General features: G+C 32.1%; 1 protein-coding gene across 14 annotated transcripts in view; it reads left to right on the top strand.

Moving 5' to 3' along the window:
• The window catches only part of TRIQK (triple QxxK/R motif containing), a 93,684-nt gene that overhangs the window by 38,521 nt on the left and 34,482 nt on the right, over window positions 1-20,681 (top strand). For 13 of the 14 annotated variants that reach the window (XR_004680478.1, XR_004680483.1, XR_004680480.1 and 10 more), the window contains one exon: window positions 5,671-5,752. Coding sequence is in view for 4 of the 14 variants with exons in the window: in XM_035011515.1 (XP_034867406.1) it covers window positions 5,671-5,752 (82 nt within the window). In the remaining 10 variants the exon portion in view is untranslated. The remainder of the gene's footprint in view (window positions 1-5,670; window positions 5,753-20,681) is intronic. The other variant, XR_004680485.1, reaches the window with a different exon arrangement.

Here is a 20,681-nt window from a genome sequence, read left to right as displayed (position 1 = left end):
GAATTCCTCATAGCAGTGAGATCATTTGACACATGCTTTTCTCTGATTGACTTATATCGCTCAGCATAATACCCTCCAGTTCCATCCACATCATTGCAAATGGCAAGATTTCATTCCTTTTGATGGCTGCATAATATTCCATTGTATATATATATACCACATCTTCTTTATCCATTCATCTGTCGAAGGACATCTTGGCTCTTTCCATAGTTTGGCTGTTGTGGACATTGCTGCTATAAACACCGGGGTGTACATACCCCTTCGGATCCCTACATTTGTATCTTTGGGGTAAATACCCAGTAGTGCAATTGCTGGGTCGTATGGTAGCTCTATTTTCAACTGGGTTCCTAAATTGATTTTTATATGTGATGTGAGATAGGGGTCTAATTTTGGCTTTGTTTTCCCATAAGGATATACAGTTGTTCCAGCACTGTTTGTTGATACTGCATTTTAGTTCCATCGTATAGCTGAAGGATGAGTCCCAACAACTAAGATTCCTTCCTTGGTATATGACTTTTTGGGGTTACACAGCTAACTATCTTGTAGTTTCTTTCCTTATGAATTTTTATGTCAGTGTTGGCTAGTGATCAGGATTTTAGAAATCACCTTTTCACCTATTGAAGTTTTGACATTTTTTTTTCTGCAGCTATAAAGGAATTTAATTTGACAAAGTGAAGATGAGATGGTCAGTTTGATCCCTGAAAACTTAAGAAGACCACTGGTTAGCTCTCCAGTTTTACACAATAGGAATTTTTTCCTGCTTGTAATAACTTATCTCAATGTTATATTTATGTCTAAGTATACATTGTCTACTGTGTCACAACTTTGATAGTCTCCCAAATGACAAATTTTTTTCATTTCCTTAAGTGTGGAGAATTATCTCTGAAGATCTGAATCATGTGCCCTTGCTGGAATATTAAAATATAGATTCCACAAGTGGGGGAATGTGGAAATGACATTTAAAGGACATTGTAGAGCATGAGTAAATTCATAAAAATGTGAATGAGCTTGTCAAAATCATGGAACTAAAAGCTGAATTTGATAGTGCACTAGAAGATGAGTAAGGAACACAGGACAAACTTGTGTTATTAATGGTCCTGTATATTAAGAGTTTTTACTTTATCTAGGAAATGGGCCACTATTTAGATGACTTAAATATGTTGCTTACATGATCAGCTTTGAATTTTTAAGCCATCAGTCTGGGAATAATGAATGCATCAGATTAGGGACAAGTGTCTTCTTTATTTATCCACTACTTTGTTCATCCCAACATCTGGCATAAGATTTTATTTTCATGATTGGTTCTTAATTCTGATCCAGTCATAACCAAACATCTTTTCTGCCTATTTATAACTTCATACTAAAGTAAGAATTTTTTTAAGGAAGGGTCTTTTAGCCTTAAAAACTGAGATGATTATTTTTTTCTGTGGTCATAGGTTGAATTTTTTAATAACCTGTGTTTTGATCTATATTTAAATGTCACAGTCTGGATTGAATGCTTTTTCTGGAAGCAGAGACATATGTGAAGGCTTCAGGTTTCTTATTTCTTTACTTGTTCTTTCTGGATTTCATAAAAAAGGTATAAATGAGCAATGAAATAACTTGGTTGGAATGTGATAGGATATTGCACTACCTTTGTTTGTTTTTAAAGGTCACATATTGTACTTAAAAATACGTGTGGCAAATTGCTGTGTAAAATTCAGGTTAAGAAAGGATATTAAATACAAAAACACTCTCTTTAACCTGAAAAGTCCTGAAGAATGTAAAGTTTTAATTAAATAAAAATTAATTATGAGGTATTTTAATATGCAATTTAGGCATTAAATAAAATTAGCATTTTTTCTTCCTTAAGTATGTGTTATCAAGTTTCAGGAATGTTAAAAAGTTCTCTGATGATTTAATCTGAAATCATTCCTACAGTGAAATTCATAAATAATAAATATTATCTTATTAATCCATATTTTAGTTTAGCTGGATCTCAGAGCAAGTTAGTTCCTCAGGGAATGCGGTGTTCTTTATAAAAGAAGGTGATGAGATGTAATCTCCAAGGAATTAAATTGTGAAAACAATCTTGGTATTGTACATGCTAATATAAATCTGTTATTCCCTTTCCGCATCTATCACAACACATTTTAAATTGTGGCTGATCTTGTATGCAAATAGCTGTCTTATTAGAAATTGCGGCTCTATGTGCTAATGTCTCTCTGGATTTCTTGGGAGTTTGCTATCTAACCATCAAAGCAATAGAAATGAATGATGATTACTGCAAGGCTTTGAAGAACAAAGAAAAGTCAGAACATTTTAGAGGTTCTAGATGTCTGAGGTGCTGACAGTTTGCACCATACACATGAATGGGAATCTCTTTAGATCATTTAAAATAGCCTCAATGTGTTTATTAGGAAAGTAAAGTATTTTCTACCTTCTTGTGTTTGTTACAGCTAATAAAATGTAAGGTATTTGTGCATGGGTGTGTTCTTTAGATGTTTTTTTGTTTCAACATTTGGTAAAATTTTATTTTGCTTAAAGAATAGAATAGAATAAATAAAGAATGGAGTAGAATAATTTCAGAGAATAAGGTTTTAACTTTTGAAATTTTGGTTAAGGATTATCAGTCACCAAAATCATTGGGAACAAAAATTTAAAGCTAGTTCCTCTTTAATGTATCGCTTAGGTTCAAGTTCTTTTAAGGATTTTATATTCACAGGTTTTATACATATAAAATGTATCAATTCATAGAGTATAGGCCTAGGTTCTTTAGCTTTTTTTGGTATCACTTTGTTCATTTAAAGTACATTTTAAATTAAGTAAAATCTAATTCCTTTTGTTGAAAAGATATTCTCTATGAATCCCTTCCTTTTTTATTTACAACGGGTAAGGAATGAATAAAATATTGGCTTTTAAAGTGTTATCTCTGTTAGGATGCTGGTTTAAATGACCAAGCAGGAATTGAAGGAAGCATAGTGAGTGACTGTTTTGGTAGGTGGCCTTAGTATTTTGCATTTTAAAAATTTAAGCTATTCCATAAAGGCAACAGACAAAACTAAATTGAAGAGGGAATAATGTCTGTGTATTTATTTATTTAAACTAACTTCTCTTCTGAAATGGTGATATTTTTTCTAGCCCCACATAATCAAGATTAAAATAACTTGACTCCTCTTTACAATTAGTAAATGCAAAACACTATGCAAATGGATTGCTATATTAATAAATTATAACATACCTATTGATATTTTTTATGATGCTTGTATTAATGTTCTGAATAATAACAAGGGAGAATATAGGGTTAGGTGATGTCTTGGTTTCATTTCTGAAATTTTACTGTTATATTATCTTAGATGTGATAGCTACATGGTTTATGAGAGGTGAAGATTTAATTTATTTGACTTTGTCTTACTTTGCACATTCTCAAATATTACCATGATATTAAATCTGAAGATTATTATGTATAGAAAAATGGATTTTTAGCAGAACTTATAATTTTCTTACACATAAGTAGTAATTATTAATTTGGGGATGCCTTTTACAGTGTTGGGTGGTATCATTGTTAGGATTGCTCTGTGTGACCATATGTATAAATAAACAATACAGTTTGATCTGAACAGATTTCAAAGACATTTGGCATTTGAGAACCTTAATATTTTTCTTTAGGAAAATTACAGTTTAATAATTTATATGGAGACATCTATACATACTTGTTTTAGTTAGGGTGGTACTACCTACTGTAACAAACAAATATAAAGTGTATAGAGGCTCAGATGCTACAAGTTAATTCTTGTTCTCACAGCAGTGTGAAAGAGAAAAACAAGTTGGTTGAGTAGGTTTCCTTTGTGTAGTCCTTCAGGATCCAGGAAGTCACAGGCTCTGCCATCCTCATCACATTATTTCCAGCATCACTCTGGGGGCCATTTCCATTTTAGCCACATGAATGAGTACATATGGAAAGTTTTTATAGGTTAGTTCTAGAAGTAGCAAACACTAATTTATTCATATTCTGGTGGCTGAAACTCAATCACATGCCCACAGCTAATATAGAAGGAGGCTGGAAAAGTTGTCAGGTGAGCTCAGGAAACAAAACAAAACAAAACAAAACAAAGGAGAACATGTATTTTAGTAAGCAGCCAGCAATTTTTCCTATAGTTCACCTTTCTGGTCATGATATAGCCATGCATATCCTTTTTCCTGACTCTTTAGTAGGAAAATCCTAAAGTTCCCCGCTTACTGCATCCAGGACAAAGCCAAGGATCTCAAGCCAGAGCATAGTGCTCCCTCTTAGGTTGGAATATGCTTCCTTGAAGTTTACAGACTATAAAATTTTCCTAATGGTGAAGCAGAAGGTAACTGCTTCATATCTTCTATAATCAGTCCCATTTAGAAAGGAAGGATGGGAAGAATGGGAAACATACAGGAAGCACTGATCCAGCATGATAAGAAAACCTGCTGTTCGTGAGGCCACTGAGAATGCCCATTGTACTAACAGACGTTTCTTCCTTGGAGTCTAATTATGGTTTTTTAGAGAAGTTCCCTTGTCCATTGTTCTTTATGGCCCTCCCTTCTGGATGGTTCTCCTTTCTGGTCACATATGAAGTGGATGTTCCAAATCTACAGATTTTGCCTTCCTTGGGGGCTGCAATCTGCCGGTTTAAGTTTAGAGGTCCAAGGATTGGTTTTCATTCACATACTTTTTTAGACAAAGTTGATTTCCTTGTAAATATAATTCCCTCAGATTTTATACCCTTCTTACTATTTCTGCTTAGTTCCATGTGACCGTGCAATCTCTGCCACATATATTTTTTTAGTTTTTATTTAAATTTCAGTTCGTTGGCAGTGTAATATTAGTTTCAGGTGAACAATACAGTAATTCAGCCCTTCCATACAACACCCTGTGCTCATCACAAGTGCCCTCTGTAATCCCCCTCACATATTTCACCCATCCCCTCACCCACCTCCCCTCTGGGAACCATCAGTGGGTTCTCTATAGTTCAGTCTGTTTCTTGGTTTGCCTCTCTGTCCTGTCCTTTTTTCCCTTTGCTTGTTTGTTTTGTTTCTTAAGTTCCACATATGTCTGCCACATATTTAAATTCAATAAAAATAATAAGATTTGAAAGATGTGTTGTGGATTAAATCAAATAGTGCATATAATGTAGTAAGCATGAGAATATTAGTAAATGGTAGTAATTTATATTGTTTACAGAAGAAGAGACAGAACTAGAACTCTAATTTATGCACTTTTGTTACCTATGTCATGCTTTTTAAAACAAGATTCAATGTATCTGAGAATCAAACTTTAGCCTTTTTGTGTAACAGAATAGGTAATTGGAAAGAAACATACTGCCAAGAGCATGCCTACAACTCCAACCCATCTGAATAAATGGTACATGATTTTCACATTTACAGATAATACTAACAGTTTGATTTGAGTATTGATAGTACTTGATAAGATGAATGTTACCAAGAACAAATAATTGGGAAATTTAATTACCAGCAATTGTATCCTTGATAATTTATTTGAGAGAATTTTGTGTTCTTTACTGATATCTAATGGGAATAAGTCAAAGACATTTTTACCCATTGCTTTAAAAATGAATTTTATGGAATAAATTATTCCTGAAGTTTGTAGATAGTCCTTTTGATGTTTTAGGACTTCATCATAATTATTTTCTTTCTTTGCAGCAGGCATTTTGGAGATCAAAGATGGGTAGAAAAGATGCCTCCACTATAAAACTTCCTGTTGATCAGTACAGAAAGCAAATTGGTAAGCAATGAATTCCCTTTGATACATTCCTGTGAATTAAGATAAAGAAAAAGGCAATTATGTGTGATATTAAGAAAATAACTTTTCCTTAATACATATAATACACAGAATATGAGTAACGAAGGACTATATATTTTTAAAGAGCAAAAAATAAGTGTAGCCTACTTACCAATGGAGAAATACACATTGTGTACTTGTGATTTTCAAAGCTCTTATAATTTTTATGAATTTAATAAAAGCAAAAATACATTTTATTATTTTTCTTAAGGCTAGATGCATTTATATGGTGAATATTTTTAGTGTTATCATCTATTAAATCATTTATTTTTATCCATGTAAAAACTTTTAATTTTGTTGACTCAATGACAATAATTGATAAGCCTGAAATTCTTCTTTAAAATTTTACTTTAATAAAATGGTGGACTAGAGAAAAGTCCACTAGTCAACGTACAAAAATAACAGGAAACTTACCTATTTTATACTATGCTCTAAGTACAGGATTTTCTACCCATTTTTTTCAAGGGTACATGGAGTATTTATAAAAAATTACCCACATACAAAGTTACAAACCAAGTCCCCCCAGTTTTAAAGAATCCGTATCCTAGAACTACAACTTTGAACAAAGTTTAGTAAATTAGAAATTGGTTAGAAGCAAAAAAGTTAACTTACCCTTTCCCATCCTGTACCCTCTCTTTTTACATGTTCCTACTCATTCCCACCCATTCCCACTTCTTTGGAAATAAAAAAATAACAATTAATAAAAAACCTCTTCTAAAACACTGAAGGATAAACAGAGAAGTTACAATAGAAATCAGAAAAAAAAGTAGAAATTATTGATACCAAAAGAGTATATACCTATTTTATAAATGTGATATATAAGGTGCACTCCATAAAGGTATTTCTGTAAAACAAAAGAGATGCAAAATGAAAAGAATATTTACAATGTATATAACCAATTAAAGATTTATATGTAGAAAAATAAAGTCCTGCTGTAAATAAATAAGGTAGTCTGGAAACCCAATAGTAAAATAGGTACAAAACATAAAGAGGCAATTCATGAAAGAGGAACTCTGAATAAACAAAATAAATACAAAACAAACAACTATTACAATAAAAAAATGAAATCAAAAGAGCCTTATAAAATGATCTAACTCATCTAACTGGTAGTCAGATAAAAGCAAATTAAAAAAAAGTATTTCTAACTGATTAAATTTCCTGAGGGATGGTTTATGATGTTTGATATTTTTTTGGTATATTCCACCTTCCTTCACTTACAGGATACCTAATGAATAAATAGTGTGGGTTGTTATTTATGTGTTTAAACAGGACTGACTTATCAGATTAAAGTCTCTGATCAAATAGGATATGCTAACCACATAAAGAATAGCCATATCAGGGATCAATTCACAATTCAACTCTTAAATATACAATTCTTAGAATTTTGACAAGCGTACATACCTGTGTAACCAGAAACGCCAATCAAAATAGAAACATTTACATTTTCTCAGGTAATTCTTCATATCTGCTTCCAGTCAGTCTCTACCCACCTCCATATGCAACCACTGTTCTGATTTCTATCACCATGGATGAATTTTTTCTAAAAAAAAAAAAAAAAGCCCTGCAAAGTTTGTTATTGAAATTTTTATCTAATAATCAATTTTGGAGAATAGGCATTAAAATCTAAAGTCTTCTGTATTACAAACATGGCATATCTTTCTTTTATTTAGTTCTATTCATATTTATTAGAGCCAAGGAAGGGTGAGACAAAGTAATATAATTGTGAGGCCTCATCCCTGTTCTTATACTAAATTGTTCAGAGGGTGCTGTGATATGCATTATATTCCTATACAAAGTTCTCTTTCCTGTTTTACTTCCTCTTGAAAATATTAGCTCCACAAGATCCACCTGTCTCAGAAGGTTCTTTGGAGAGTCATGAGAAGTGTCAGACCAGTTTGTAAACTACAGTGTTGCATGGATATGAGTTATCCTGTGTGTACTTTTTTTTTTTTAAAGATTTTATTTATTTATTTGACAGAGAGAGAGATAGCGAGAGCAGGAACACAAGCAGGGGGAGCAGGAGAGGGAGAAGCAGGCTTCCCGCCGAGCAGGGAGCCCGATGTGGGACTCGATCCCAGGACCCTGGGATCATGACCTGAGCCGAAGGCAGACGCTTAACGACTGAGCCACCCAGGCGCCCCTGTGTGTACTTTGCAAATACAGTAATCATAATCTAAAACAATATATTAAAAGAATGATGATATACTTTGTTCACTACTTTTAAGGATAATGCACTGCAGTCTTAAGGTTCTTATGCATATACTATAGAATATTATGATATATGTAGGTTTTTGTAAAGACAGAGAAATGAAATAGAAAAGATACTGACTAGTTAATTAATACAAACTAATTAATTAAGATATTAACTAATTCAAGGATTTTCTCAAGGAAGCACTATCTGATTTTCCGTATCAGAGTTAGAAAGTACCACAAGCCTGAGCTCATACTAATGATGATAGATCTATCACTGGCACTGTCTCCCTTAAATGGAGTCCTATGCAGATGTTTCCCAGATTTGATAAAAAATGTGAGGAGGGAATAAATCAGCCATAATTATCTTGAAGAGATACGTCAGTATTGGTGGTAAAAAAAAAAGAAATATAAATAGCAAATAAAATGAGTATCATAGTGGGTTTTTTTACTATTAAAGTTATTGATAAGCTAATTTAATTGCTAGTTAATAAACATTCACAAGGAATAGTGGTATTACATATGTGCAGTGTCCTCTTGTTATGAAATCTCACTTATTTATATAATTTTTGTATGGTCAGTCAGTAACTATATTTGTTTGGCAATACCAGTGCCATGTTTTGAATAATGATTTTTTTTTTAAAGATTTTATTTATTTATTTGAGAGAGAGAGAGAGAGCACATGAGAGGGGGGAGGGCCAGAGGGAGAAGCAGACACCCCGCTGAGCAGGGAGCCCAATGCAGGACTCGATCCCGGGACTCCAGGATCATGACCTGAGCCGAAGGCAGTCACTTAACCAACTGAGCCACCCAAGCGCCCTTGAATAATGATTTTAATATCACTGTTTAATATTTATCTTCTGGTAAAAGTTTTGCCTTTTCAATTATGTACTAAATGACAATGATTAATGGCTTTTAATAAAAGCTTTCTTTACAATATTCTTTGCTCAGGTAAGAATCAAATGGGCAGATGCTGTGACTGAAAACACCTTGTAGATACAGAATCCTCACATTAAATGGACACTGTTTTGATTACTATAGCATGATCTTGAAATGTGTAGTGAAGATGAAATACCTTCTCGATTTCAAGGCAATGTACCTAAGAAAAACAATATTCTGAAACATTGCTGGCTTAAAGGGGAAATAAGTTGGTTTGGGTCTTTTCATTTCTTCAGATATAATATTGTAAAAATAGAGAGTAAGATTGCCTAATATTACATGTATTATTCTAGAGATAAATTATTTCAAGATTGGAAGAGAATTTTAAAAACTGCTTTGACATAATTAAGATATTTTTTAAGTATATGTTATTAAGTATATCAGGCCAAATAATATTTATATGTATTAGGTAAACCATTATAAAAATATAACTAATTTACTTGTAAATCTCTATTTTCTTATGTAATAAAAGTTGATAACAATTATTAAGCATCTTGTGCCAGGCATATCTTATTTTATCTTCACAGTAGTCCTGTAAAAAAGCAACTACTATTATATGACTCCATTATATAGATCAGGAAGACTTGGCACAGATGGGTTAAAGAATTTTCCCAAGGTTCCACAATTGGTAGGAGGTAGATCCAGGACTCAATTCCAAGAAATTGACCACATAATCCCTTCACTATACTACTTTTTTGGAGTTGAAGACTATATTAGGTACTGGCAGATGCAAAGATAATTAGGCCACAATATTTGAGTTCATGGAATTGACAGTATAAATAGCACTTTGGCTGTCAGGAGAGTCTGAGGTACCTCTCTCTGCTCCTAATTTAGAAAGACCAAATTATGATGCTTCCATTTCTTAATTCTCTATTTTTTAAAACTAAGACATTATTATTATAGTTTTTTCAGTCAAAGCTCATACAATTGTATACATATTTACCACTTACCCTGCTCTTAATTCTCATTTACATCCCAGACCTTAAATCTGAAATCATGTTCTTTGTGCCCGATGAACATTTTTTAGAATTTCTTAGAGTGTATGTCTACTTGTGGCAAGTTCTGTTTCTTTCTTTTATGATATTAACCTACCATTTTAAAAGTTTTTATTGAAATTCCAGTTAGTTAACATACATTGTAATATTAGTTTTAGGTGTACAATTTAGTGATTTAATACTTCCCATGCAATGCCCAGTGCTCATCACAGCAAATGTACTCATTAACTCCCATCACCTATTTAACCCATCCCCCCACCCACTTCTTGCTGGTAACCATGTTTGTTCTCTATAGTTGAGTCTTGTTTCTTGGTTTCCCCCCCTCTCATTTTGTTTTTTAAATTCCAACATCAGTGAAATCATATGGTATTTGTCTTTCTCTGATTGACTTATTTTGCTTAGCATAATACCCTCTAGCTCTATCCACATCATTACAAATGGCAAGATTTCTGAGTGAGTAATATTCCATCGTGTGTGTGTGTGTGTGTGTGCACATAATGGAAATGGAATTTCCTTTGGAAAAATGTCTATTCATGTCTCTGCCCATTTCTTAACTGGATTATTTATTATTTGGGTGTTGAGTTTGATAAGTTCTTTATAGATTTTAGGTACTAACCCTTTAGCTGACATGTCATTTGCATATCAAATTCTCCCATTCCATAGGTTGCCTCTTAGTTTTGTTGATTGCTTCCTTCTCTGTGCAGAAGCTTTTTATCTAGATTAAGTCCTAATAGTTCAGTTTTGCTTTTCTTCCCCTTGTCTCCAGAGACGTGTCTAGTAAGAAGTTGCTACAGCCAATGTCAAAGAGGTTGCTGCCTGTGTTCTTCTCTAGGATTTTGATGGTTTAGGTCTTTTCATCCATTTTGAATTTATTTTTGTGTATGGTATAAGAAAGTAGTCCAGTTTCATTCTTCTGCATATTACTGTCCAGTTTCCCCACTACCATTTGTTGAAGAGACTGTCTTTTTTTTTCCACTGGATATTTTTTCCTGCTTTGTTAAAGATTAGTTGACCATATAGTTATGGGTCCATTTCTGGGTTTTCTGTTCTGTTCCACTGATCTATGTGTCTGTTTTTGTGACAGTACCATACTGTCTTGTAATATAGCTTGAAGTCTCAAATTGTCATGCTTCAAGATTGCTTTGGCTGTTTGGGTCTCTTGTGGTTTCATACAAATTGTAGGATTGTTGTTCTAGCTCTGCGAAAAATGCTGGTGGTGTTTTGATAGGGATTGCATTAGATGTTTAGATTGCTTTAGGTAGTATAAACATTTCAACAATATTTGTTCTTCTAATCCATGAGCATGGAATTTTTTTTTTATTTCTTTGTATCCTCTTCAATTACTTTCATAGTGTTCTATAGTTTTCAGAGTACAGATCTTTTACCTCTTTGGTTAGGTTTATTCCTAGATATCTTCTGGGTTTTGGTGCAATTGTAAAGGGGCTCAATTCCTTGTTTTCTCTTTCTGTTGCTTCATTATTGGTGTATAGAAATGCAACAGATTATTTTGTATCCTGTGACATTCTTGAATTTGTGTGTCAGTTCTAGCAATTTTTTGGTGGAATCTTCCCGGTTTTCTACATAGAATATCATGTTGTCTGCAAATAGTGAAAGTTTGACTCTCCTTTGCCTATTTGGATGCCTTTTATTTCTTTTTGCAGTCTGATTGCTGAAGCTAGGACTTCCAGTGCTATGCTAAATAACAATGGTGAGAGTGGACATCCCTTTCTTGTTCCTGACTGTAGAGGAAAAGCTCTCATTTTTTCCCCATTGAGGATGATGTTTGCTGTGGGTCTTTTGTATATGGCCTTTATGTTGTTTAGGTATGTTCCCTCTATATCTACTTTATGGAGAGGTTTTTTTTTTTTTTTAATCAAGAATGGATACTGCACTTTGTCAAATGCTTTTTCTGCATTTATTGAGAAGATTATATGGTTCTTATCTTTTCTCTTATTAATGTGGTGTATCACACTGATTTGTGGACACTGAACCTTCCTTGCAGCCGAGGAATAAATCCCACTTGATCTTGGTGAATGATTCCTTTAATGTACTGTTGGATTCAATTTGCTAGTATCTTGTTGAGACTTTTTGCATCCATGTTCATCATGCATATTGGCCTGTAATTCTCCTTTTTTGTGGGGTCTTTGTCTGGTTTTGGGATCAAGGTAATGCTGGCCTCGTAGAATGAGTTTGGAAGTTTTCCTTCCATTTCTGTTTTTTGGAACAGTTTGAGAAGAATATTAATTCTTCTTTCAATGTTTGCTAGAATTTCCCTGGAAAGTCATCTGGCCCTGGACTTTTGTTTGTTGGGAGATTTTTTTATGACTGATCCAATTTCTTTGCTGGTTATGGGGACATACCATTATTTTTGAAATATGTCTTCTCTGGTTATAGAATTCTCAATTGGCAGGTTTTTGTTTTTATTTCATTGTGTGTTCTTTCAACACATGAAAATATTTCTCCACTGCATTTTGGCTATGATTTTTTGTCACTGGGAAGTCAATCTAAATGTTGCTTCTTTAAAGATAATCTTTTCTTTTGTACCTCCTTTTAAAATTTTGTGTCTTTGGATTTCTGTAGTTTCACTATGATGAGTTTAGGTATAGATTTGACTTAATTTATACTACTTGAGGTATTGTTATTGTAATGGTATATGTTACTGTAGATTCGTTTCTTTAATATGTTCTAGAAAATTCTTAGCCATTGTTTCCTCAAAATATTACTCCAGTTTTCTTCCTCTTCTCTCCTTTTGGGAAATACCAGAAATTTTGTTGCTGTGTAATAGGATGTGTGCATTTTTAACTGCTAAATTGTTCTCCAAAATGGTCATACTATTCTATAGTCCTATAAGCAAAGTGTTGTCTATTTCTCCATATCTTTTTGTTACCATTAGACTTAAATTTTTGCTAATCTCATGTACATGAAATTGTATTCATTCTTATTTTAGTTTTCATTGTGTTGCTTACTAAGGTTAAACATCTCATATACTTATTGATCTTTTGATTTCTCTTTTGTGAATGTATTGCTGCTCATATATCTTTCCTTTTTTTAGTGAGTGGACATTTAACTGCTCTTTCTTTCTTTCTTTTTTATCTGTTAATATATCTATAGTTTCTGGAATGAATTTGGGTTAACACATTTTGTGATAAAGTTGAATGAAATCTATTGAGTTGTTTTTCTCTCACTGTATTGAGTTCTTTATCTATATTGATAATAATCCTCTGTTACTTATTCCATTATTAAACTTGCTTATTGCTTTGGTAATACTTTACTTTTTTATTTTTATTTTTATTTTTATTTTTATTTTTTAAAGATTTTATTTCTTTATTTGGGAGAGAGAGAATGAGAGAGAAAGCACATGAGAGCGGGGAGGGTCAGAGGGAGAAGCAGACTCCCCGCCAAGCAGGGAGCCCGATGCGGGACTCGATCCAGGGACTCCAGGATCATGACCTGAGCCGAAGGCAGCCGCTTAACCAACTGAGCCACCTAGGCGCCTAATACTTTACTTTTTTAATTACTACAGCTTTATAATATGTCTTGACAAATGGTAGAACAAATCCTCTCCCCTCGTTGTTTTTAAAACTTGACTCAATTATTTTTGGTCCTTTATCCTCTTTGTGAATTTTAAAATTAACTTTATATAGTCATGAAAAAAGGCCATTGGTAGTCATCTTGGAATTATAGTGGATTTATAGATTACTTTGGGAAGAATTTATGTCTTTATATATGAAATTTGTATCAATAACATATAGGTGGTAAATTGGATAAATTTTCATTATTTTCTTTATAAAGTTGTTGAATTTTCTGAGTTAAACAGAAATGATACTTCAATTTTTGCTATTATTGTGACTAGATCTTGTAAAATTATATTTTGTAATTGGTTGTTGCTGCTATATAAACATGCTACTGAATTTTAATTATTAATTTTATGTTAAGCAACATGAGTACATTTTCTTATTAGTTGTAATAATTTGTAATTTCTCTTTGATTTTCTATATAGTTTTCTAATAGGTATACTTATAAAAATTTTTAATTCTTGCATTTAATCTTTTGTATCTTGTTATGTTGTGTTTTTCAATTGGAAATAGAGATATTCATATTCTATTCCTAACTTTAAAGAAAATGCTTCAATCATTTTGCCATTATGTGTGATGTTAGTTCTAGGTTTTTGGTACATACTTGTTGTTGAGCTAAGGAAATTCCCCTTTGTTCTTAGTTTATCATGAGATTTTTTTTCCTTTTTTAAAGTAATGTAGTTTGTTGAATTTTATTGAAGATTTTTTCTATCAGAAGAATATTATTTGTCAAATTATATTAATAGATTTTCTAGACTATCTTTTCATTGCTGACATAAATCTTACTTTGTTTTCATTTCTTAAAAATACACAGTTGATTTCAGTTTACTGGTATTTTATGACTTTTTATACATTAACTTTTATGAATGAAGTTGGCATATGTCTCTCCATTCTCTTACCATCTTTGTTCAGTTTTAGTTTGACTGTCATACAAGATTTCTATAATGAATTAGAGATATACCCTTTTATATACTCTTAGATAGGTTATACAAATTTGGAAATACCACTTTCTAGAATGTTTCTAAAAGTCCCTAGCAAACCCCTGTCTGGTGCTTTTTATTTGAGTGGATCTTTAATGATTTTCTCTCTTATTTTTTATCACTTAATAGATCTATATTTTTTAGCCACTCTAGGTAACATATTCAGTGATGAAGTTGAATGAAAAAATTTCAAATGTATTCATAAAGTTGTGTGTAAATTTTTTTAGTATTTTTAAAATATAACTATATTTCTGTTTTTAGTTGATGTTATTTAACTTTATCTTTTCTCTTTATTAATATTAACTGAGATGTCTCTCTCTCTGTCTTCCTGCCTTCCCTTCTTCTCCTACTCCCCCCCTTCGTCTCCCTTTCCTCCTCCTCCTTCTTCCTTTTCCTCTTCTTCTTCCTCTTCATTTTCTTCCTCTTCTTGAATTCCTCAAATTTTATTTGTGATATATTTGACTTAATGAAATCTAAAGTCTATTAATATCTTTATTTATCCAAAACAATATAAAGATGTTTAACTCTCTATATGATTACTCTTTCATGTTGCTCATGTTATTGTGTATATTACTTTATTTTCTCTTGTTTTTAACAGCACAAACTCAATTATTATAGCTATTATTTTTTTAGTTTCAGTCACCAGTAATTACTTAGATCTAACTCCATATTTGCTGTTTTTACTTTTTATATTTCACATCTGCCTTCTGGTGAAGTTCCCTTGTTACTTTTGCCTTCATGCAAATATCTATTAGTGGGAAAATTTCTTGGTCTCTGTTTATAAAACAGTATTGTTATGTTGTACTTATACTTGAATTATAGTGTAGCTGGGTACATAATTTTAGGTTGATATTATTTGAAAATACTGTTTTATTCATTTCCTGTTTCTGGTGTTTCTGATGAGACATCTTCTAATAATATAATTGTCACTTCTCTTAATTGTCATTCCTGTTTTTAAAATTTTTCCTTTTATCTTAACTGTTTTTCAGCTTTAATTTAATGCAAATGCTTATTTTTATTTAGTAAAAAGAAAAAAAATACTTGAAATTTGGTGTGCTCCTTCATCCTAAAGATTCTTGTCTTTCTTAAGTCCTGGAAGGACATCAATATCTGATTTTCTTTGTCTTTTGAATAATGGGTTTCTCTTTAATTTCTCCTTCTAGATTTACTATTATATATAAATTGGGTCTTCATATTACAACATTTGTATCTCTTAAAATCATAGTTATATATTTTCTCTCTTTAAATTTCTATTGCTGGGAAGCCTGGGTAGCTTAGTTGGTTAAGTGTCTGCCTTTGGCTCAGGTCATGATCCTAAGGTCCTGGGACTAAGTCCCACATTGGGCTCTTTGCTCAGTGGGGAGCCTGCTTCTCCCTCTGCCTGTAGCTCCCCTTGCTTGTGCGTGTTCTCTCTCTCTCTCTATCTGATAAATAAATAAATAAAATCTTTAAAAAAATAAATTTCTATTGTATGTGGGTTTGTTATTTCTCCAACTTATCTTCCTTTTGATTAAAATTTACAAATTCTTTTTCTTTCTCAATCATTTATTTACTACTATGTTTAACTTGCATCCATGGATATATAATTTCAATGACCTTTTGTCATGTGTAAAAGATCAATTTAATCACTTTAAAAATCATTCTTTTTTGTTCTGTTTTTTTCCTCTTTAATTATTTTATATAACCAATTTTATATATTCTTTCAGATTCTTCCACTATTCCTTCTTATGGTACCAGCTTTCCCATTTGTTATATTGGTTTATTGTACCTCATGCTATTTTCTTTTTCTTTCTTTCTTTCTTTTTTTCAGTCCTTTTATGGTTTATTCCCCCCTCCGTGTGTGTGTGTGTGTGTGTGTATTCATCTTCAACAGAGGGTCATTTGTTTTTATTTCTGTTTTCTCCCTCTGTAGGGAGTTCAAGCAGTCTGAATTGTGAGATATTCTTACAGAACAGTGTTTAATGTACTTCCTGACAGTAGGGACTTTTTGACCATTATTCTAGACTTATTTCTTGGCCAAAGATTCTTGCAATTTGGACCTCACACCTTCTTTTTAGGTCTGACAGCTTAAGATTTATATTTCTCACAGGTGACACATCTTTTCTCCACACCCAGAACTTAGAGGAAGTAGAAACATTCCTTGCTATTTCTCCAAATAAGTACGGTGTCTTTTTTGTATGGTTTGGTCAGTCCTTTGAGGATCTCAATTTTATCCATATGTTTCAGTTTTATCTCCTTTCTCAGGGCAGCACTGCCCATGCCTGGGCCTTAAAAACCAATGTGAAATCCTCTTGACATCTACAACCAGGCCCTGGTTTTAGATGTACCACCCCCCACCTCCGCACCCAAGGCTATTAGGATATCAGCTAGAACTAGCTGTTTTGCTTTGAGTTTTATCTTTGTTCCTGCCATTTGAACATTTCCATTTTTCCTTTTATTATCATGTATGTATGTATGTATATGTAAATATGTATACATTCAATATTTATAGCTTCATAGGATGGGGTTTTTACTACTGTTTCTATGTGTTTATATCAAAGAAGTGTCCACCTCAGTTCTGTCTACAATATTTTCAGAACTGGGTCTTTTGAGCATTTTATTGGCTGATAGCATATACCACTTCCTTCCTTATTTCAAGTATATATATATATATATATTATTTGTACCTACTGGGATTTAAACATTCTTGAAGATGAAGCTTTATCTAATTTTATTTTGCATCCCTGATGATCACCTCTAATGACAGAAGGTACTTATAAATATTCAATAAAAAAATCTCCTTAATTCTAAGGTAAATTCTTTATAGTCTTTGTTTAATCTACTCTGTTCATATTAGTCTTTGTTTTTTTTTTCTTTTTTTTTGTTCATATTAGTCTTAAGTGTTCTATTATATCTCTTGAAATGAGTGTCTTTAACTTGAAAACTTACTGAAATATGCTGTTACTTAATTTTTCTGCAAGTTTGTGTTTTATCTTCCCTGTGATACTTTTTTGATGTTTTCTATTGATTTTTTATCTTTGTATCCCCAAGGATACATTACACATAGCAGTTACTTAAAAAATTATTTGCTTGCTTGTTTGTTTTGGCTAAGAGCAAACTAAAGTTTGATATGCTTTATGATATCTTCTATTTAACTACATTTCTCTCCATATCTAAGTTGTTGCTTGGTCAGCATTTTTAATATGATTTTCTGAGAAATTAGTTTATATCTCATAAATAACTTGTTGGTTTGTATTTCTAGCAAGCCAAAGCATGGTACTTGTTTCTTAGTACTTAATGTGATATTAAGTGATGGTGGGTTCTCTGCAGTGTATGATTAATATCAAGCTGTTTTGTCCAAGTATTTAAAAAATGGGTTTGAGTTGCCTTTATAACACAATTTTTAAAGTTTGCATGAGTTTATATTTTTAAGGATTAATTTACCTATTTCCTCTCCTTAGTTCAAATATCCATAAATAATTTTGAGAAAAATACTTTTTGTAAATTTTACATCATTTTGTATGACTGGCTAAATATAAAAATGTACTATACCAGTGATAATCCCCTGGATCTGTATTCTTTATCTGTATTTTATAGTGTTTCTGGTTTTGTGATAAGTTTTTAATCTACTTGATTAACGTTTAAATTATTTTTTTGCCTGTGATAATGCTGTTTCTGATTTTATTCATCTTGTTGCTATCAAAATGCTGATCATGTTTATTGACATAGTTACTGGAGTTTGCTATAGGATTCCATAGGAAAGACTATAGACCCTTGCTTTTGTAATGAGTTTTCCACAGTTATTTGTAGTTTATAATATAGTAACTAAAATTTGTGTTCATATGGCAGGGAAATTACTTTATATGCCAAATTATATTGCTCTTTTCTATGTAATACAAGTAATATGGTATGGTAATACCATATGGTAATCATATGGTAAGATGAGAAAAGTAAGATTTCAAATAGTGTTTTGCTTTTCGAAGAAGAGGGGAGGATTTAAAACAGTTGATGAGAAATTATTCTAAAAATGTTGAAGGAAATATAAGTCTTTACTTTGATTAACAAATATTATTATTTGTCAGTATTTTTGGCATGCTGTAAATAACTCATCTTCCAATAATTTGTTTGAGTAATTAAATTTAGATTGCAAATTTTTCTTTTCAAATATTTTGACTCTTATCTCTTTGCTTTTCTATTGTATCTTAATTGGTGTGGTCTCTATAAATGGACAATAAATTATATATCTTTGTTATAGAGATCAGACAGTGAATAGAACTTGGTATTCATCCCAGACAGAATTATGATTGAATGTATTTGCAAGATTAAAGCACTGAATTTACTTTTTTCTAATTAAAGGCAATTAAAAATTTCCAGAAACAAATAAAAGACAATGAATTGAGGAATAAGTGTAGGAGCAAGTCCATTTGCAGGTGAAAAGATGTGCCTTTGAAGCAGAACCAGCTGTATTTTCATTGAAAGAATAACAGTTTAGGAAGCTTTTCTGCATGTGCTTGCTTGATAGCATAATGTACTCATAAGCAGCTTATGCAGTATTCAGAAAATAACAGTGCATTAATTTTTAAAGCAGCAAAGGCAGAGGAAGAGCAGTACTGCCACATGATGATAATGAGTGTGGCTAGTGTAATGTCGACTGTTGAGAAAGAAAAAAACAGCAAGCTTCTGAAAAATGAACATTTATAAAACAATAACCAGATATTCACATGATAATGAGCTTAGACAGCAATATCAACAAAGGGCAAAGATGCAGTCTTGTTTCTGGACAAAGTAAAGGAATTGAAAAGCAAAAAGCCAAAAGCAGTTAAGTAATCTATTCTTTCATTAAACTAAGAAAACTCAGTGAAACTATGGCATAGTTAAAGCCATGTCTTTAAATATGAAATAATTTATGACATAAAATAGGTTTTTATGTTGAATTAAATAGAGCATATAAATTATTCTATTCTTTTCTAAATTAGTGTAATATGAAGAACAGTATATGACAATATTAAGGTACCAAAATATTTATGATTTTTATTAAGTATGTTTTTGTACTACTTGTGATTTTTTATAGAAATTGTGCCCATGCTAGAGTTAAATGTATTTTAACATACTGAATAAGAAAGGAAACTTTAACACAGATAATAGCTACTGATTAGAAATTATAACTGAAAATAACTTTTTAAATTATTCTATTTCTTTTTTTTTTTTAAAGATTTTATTTATTTATTTGACAGAGAGAGACACAGCGAGAGAGGGAACACAAGCAGGGGGAGTGGGAGAGGGAGAAGCAGGCTCTCCTCCGAGCAGGGAGCCCAATGCGGGGCTCGATCCCGGGACCCTGGGATCATGACCTGAGCCGAAGGCAGACGCTTAACGACTGAGCCACCCAGACGCCCCAAATTATTCTATTTCAAAAGCAGATACTACACAGATTGTCTGCAAAGTATATATAAATAAAAATTATGAATATGTGTGGAGTCATCTTTACTAACAAAAAATCCAGGTGTAATTCAAAAATTATTTTGCATCAATGTTTACTTTTTAGTTATGATTTTGCTTTTACTTGATATTCATAACCCCTGTTTAAGACTTGGAGCAAGAAATTCTGTTGATTACGTACCATTAGTTTTCAAGTATATATTTTCAATCTATATTTGACAGGAGAAACAGAGACAGGCTAGTTTGATTTGTTAAAGTTGCTGGAATTTGGAACTAGACACATATTATTAGGTGAATCTTACTCCTCTGTAATTGGAAGAAACTTGATAATTTTTTTGACTTTAAGAATGATTAAAATGATCCCAAGGTAAAGTATCCATACTGCTTTGCTTTTCATTTTGTAAAAATGTGAACCAGAGCAGGAAATAGCTATGATTCTAAGAGTGAAAAAAGAAATACAAACTGGTGGTGGCAACTCCTTCAGAGTCAAGATTGGAGTTCAAGTCAATCTCAACTGAACTCATTCTTCTCTTATCTCCTAGAATAAGTAAAAAATCCATTAATCTCTTGCTCTCTCTCCCTCTCCCTCCACCCATCTTATTTTCACATTATTTCAGGTTGGATTTCTGCCCTTTATCATTAAAATAATCTTGAAAGGATCCAGCAACTACCCACATATTTTCCAACCAAGCCTGGGACTACTGTTCTCTAAGTCCAGGATCTTCAATGATATATATATATATATATATATATATATATATATATATATATATAT

The sequence above is a fragment of the Mirounga leonina genome, unplaced genomic scaffold (genome assembly GCF_011800145.1).
Source record: "Mirounga leonina isolate KUSES-001 unplaced genomic scaffold, KU_Mleo_1.0 Mir_165, whole genome shotgun sequence".
Taxonomy (NCBI): Eukaryota; Metazoa; Chordata; class Mammalia; order Carnivora; family Phocidae; genus Mirounga; species Mirounga leonina.
The sequence above is the reverse complement of the archived record's forward strand: the minus strand, read 5'-3'. Positions and strand labels throughout refer to the sequence as shown.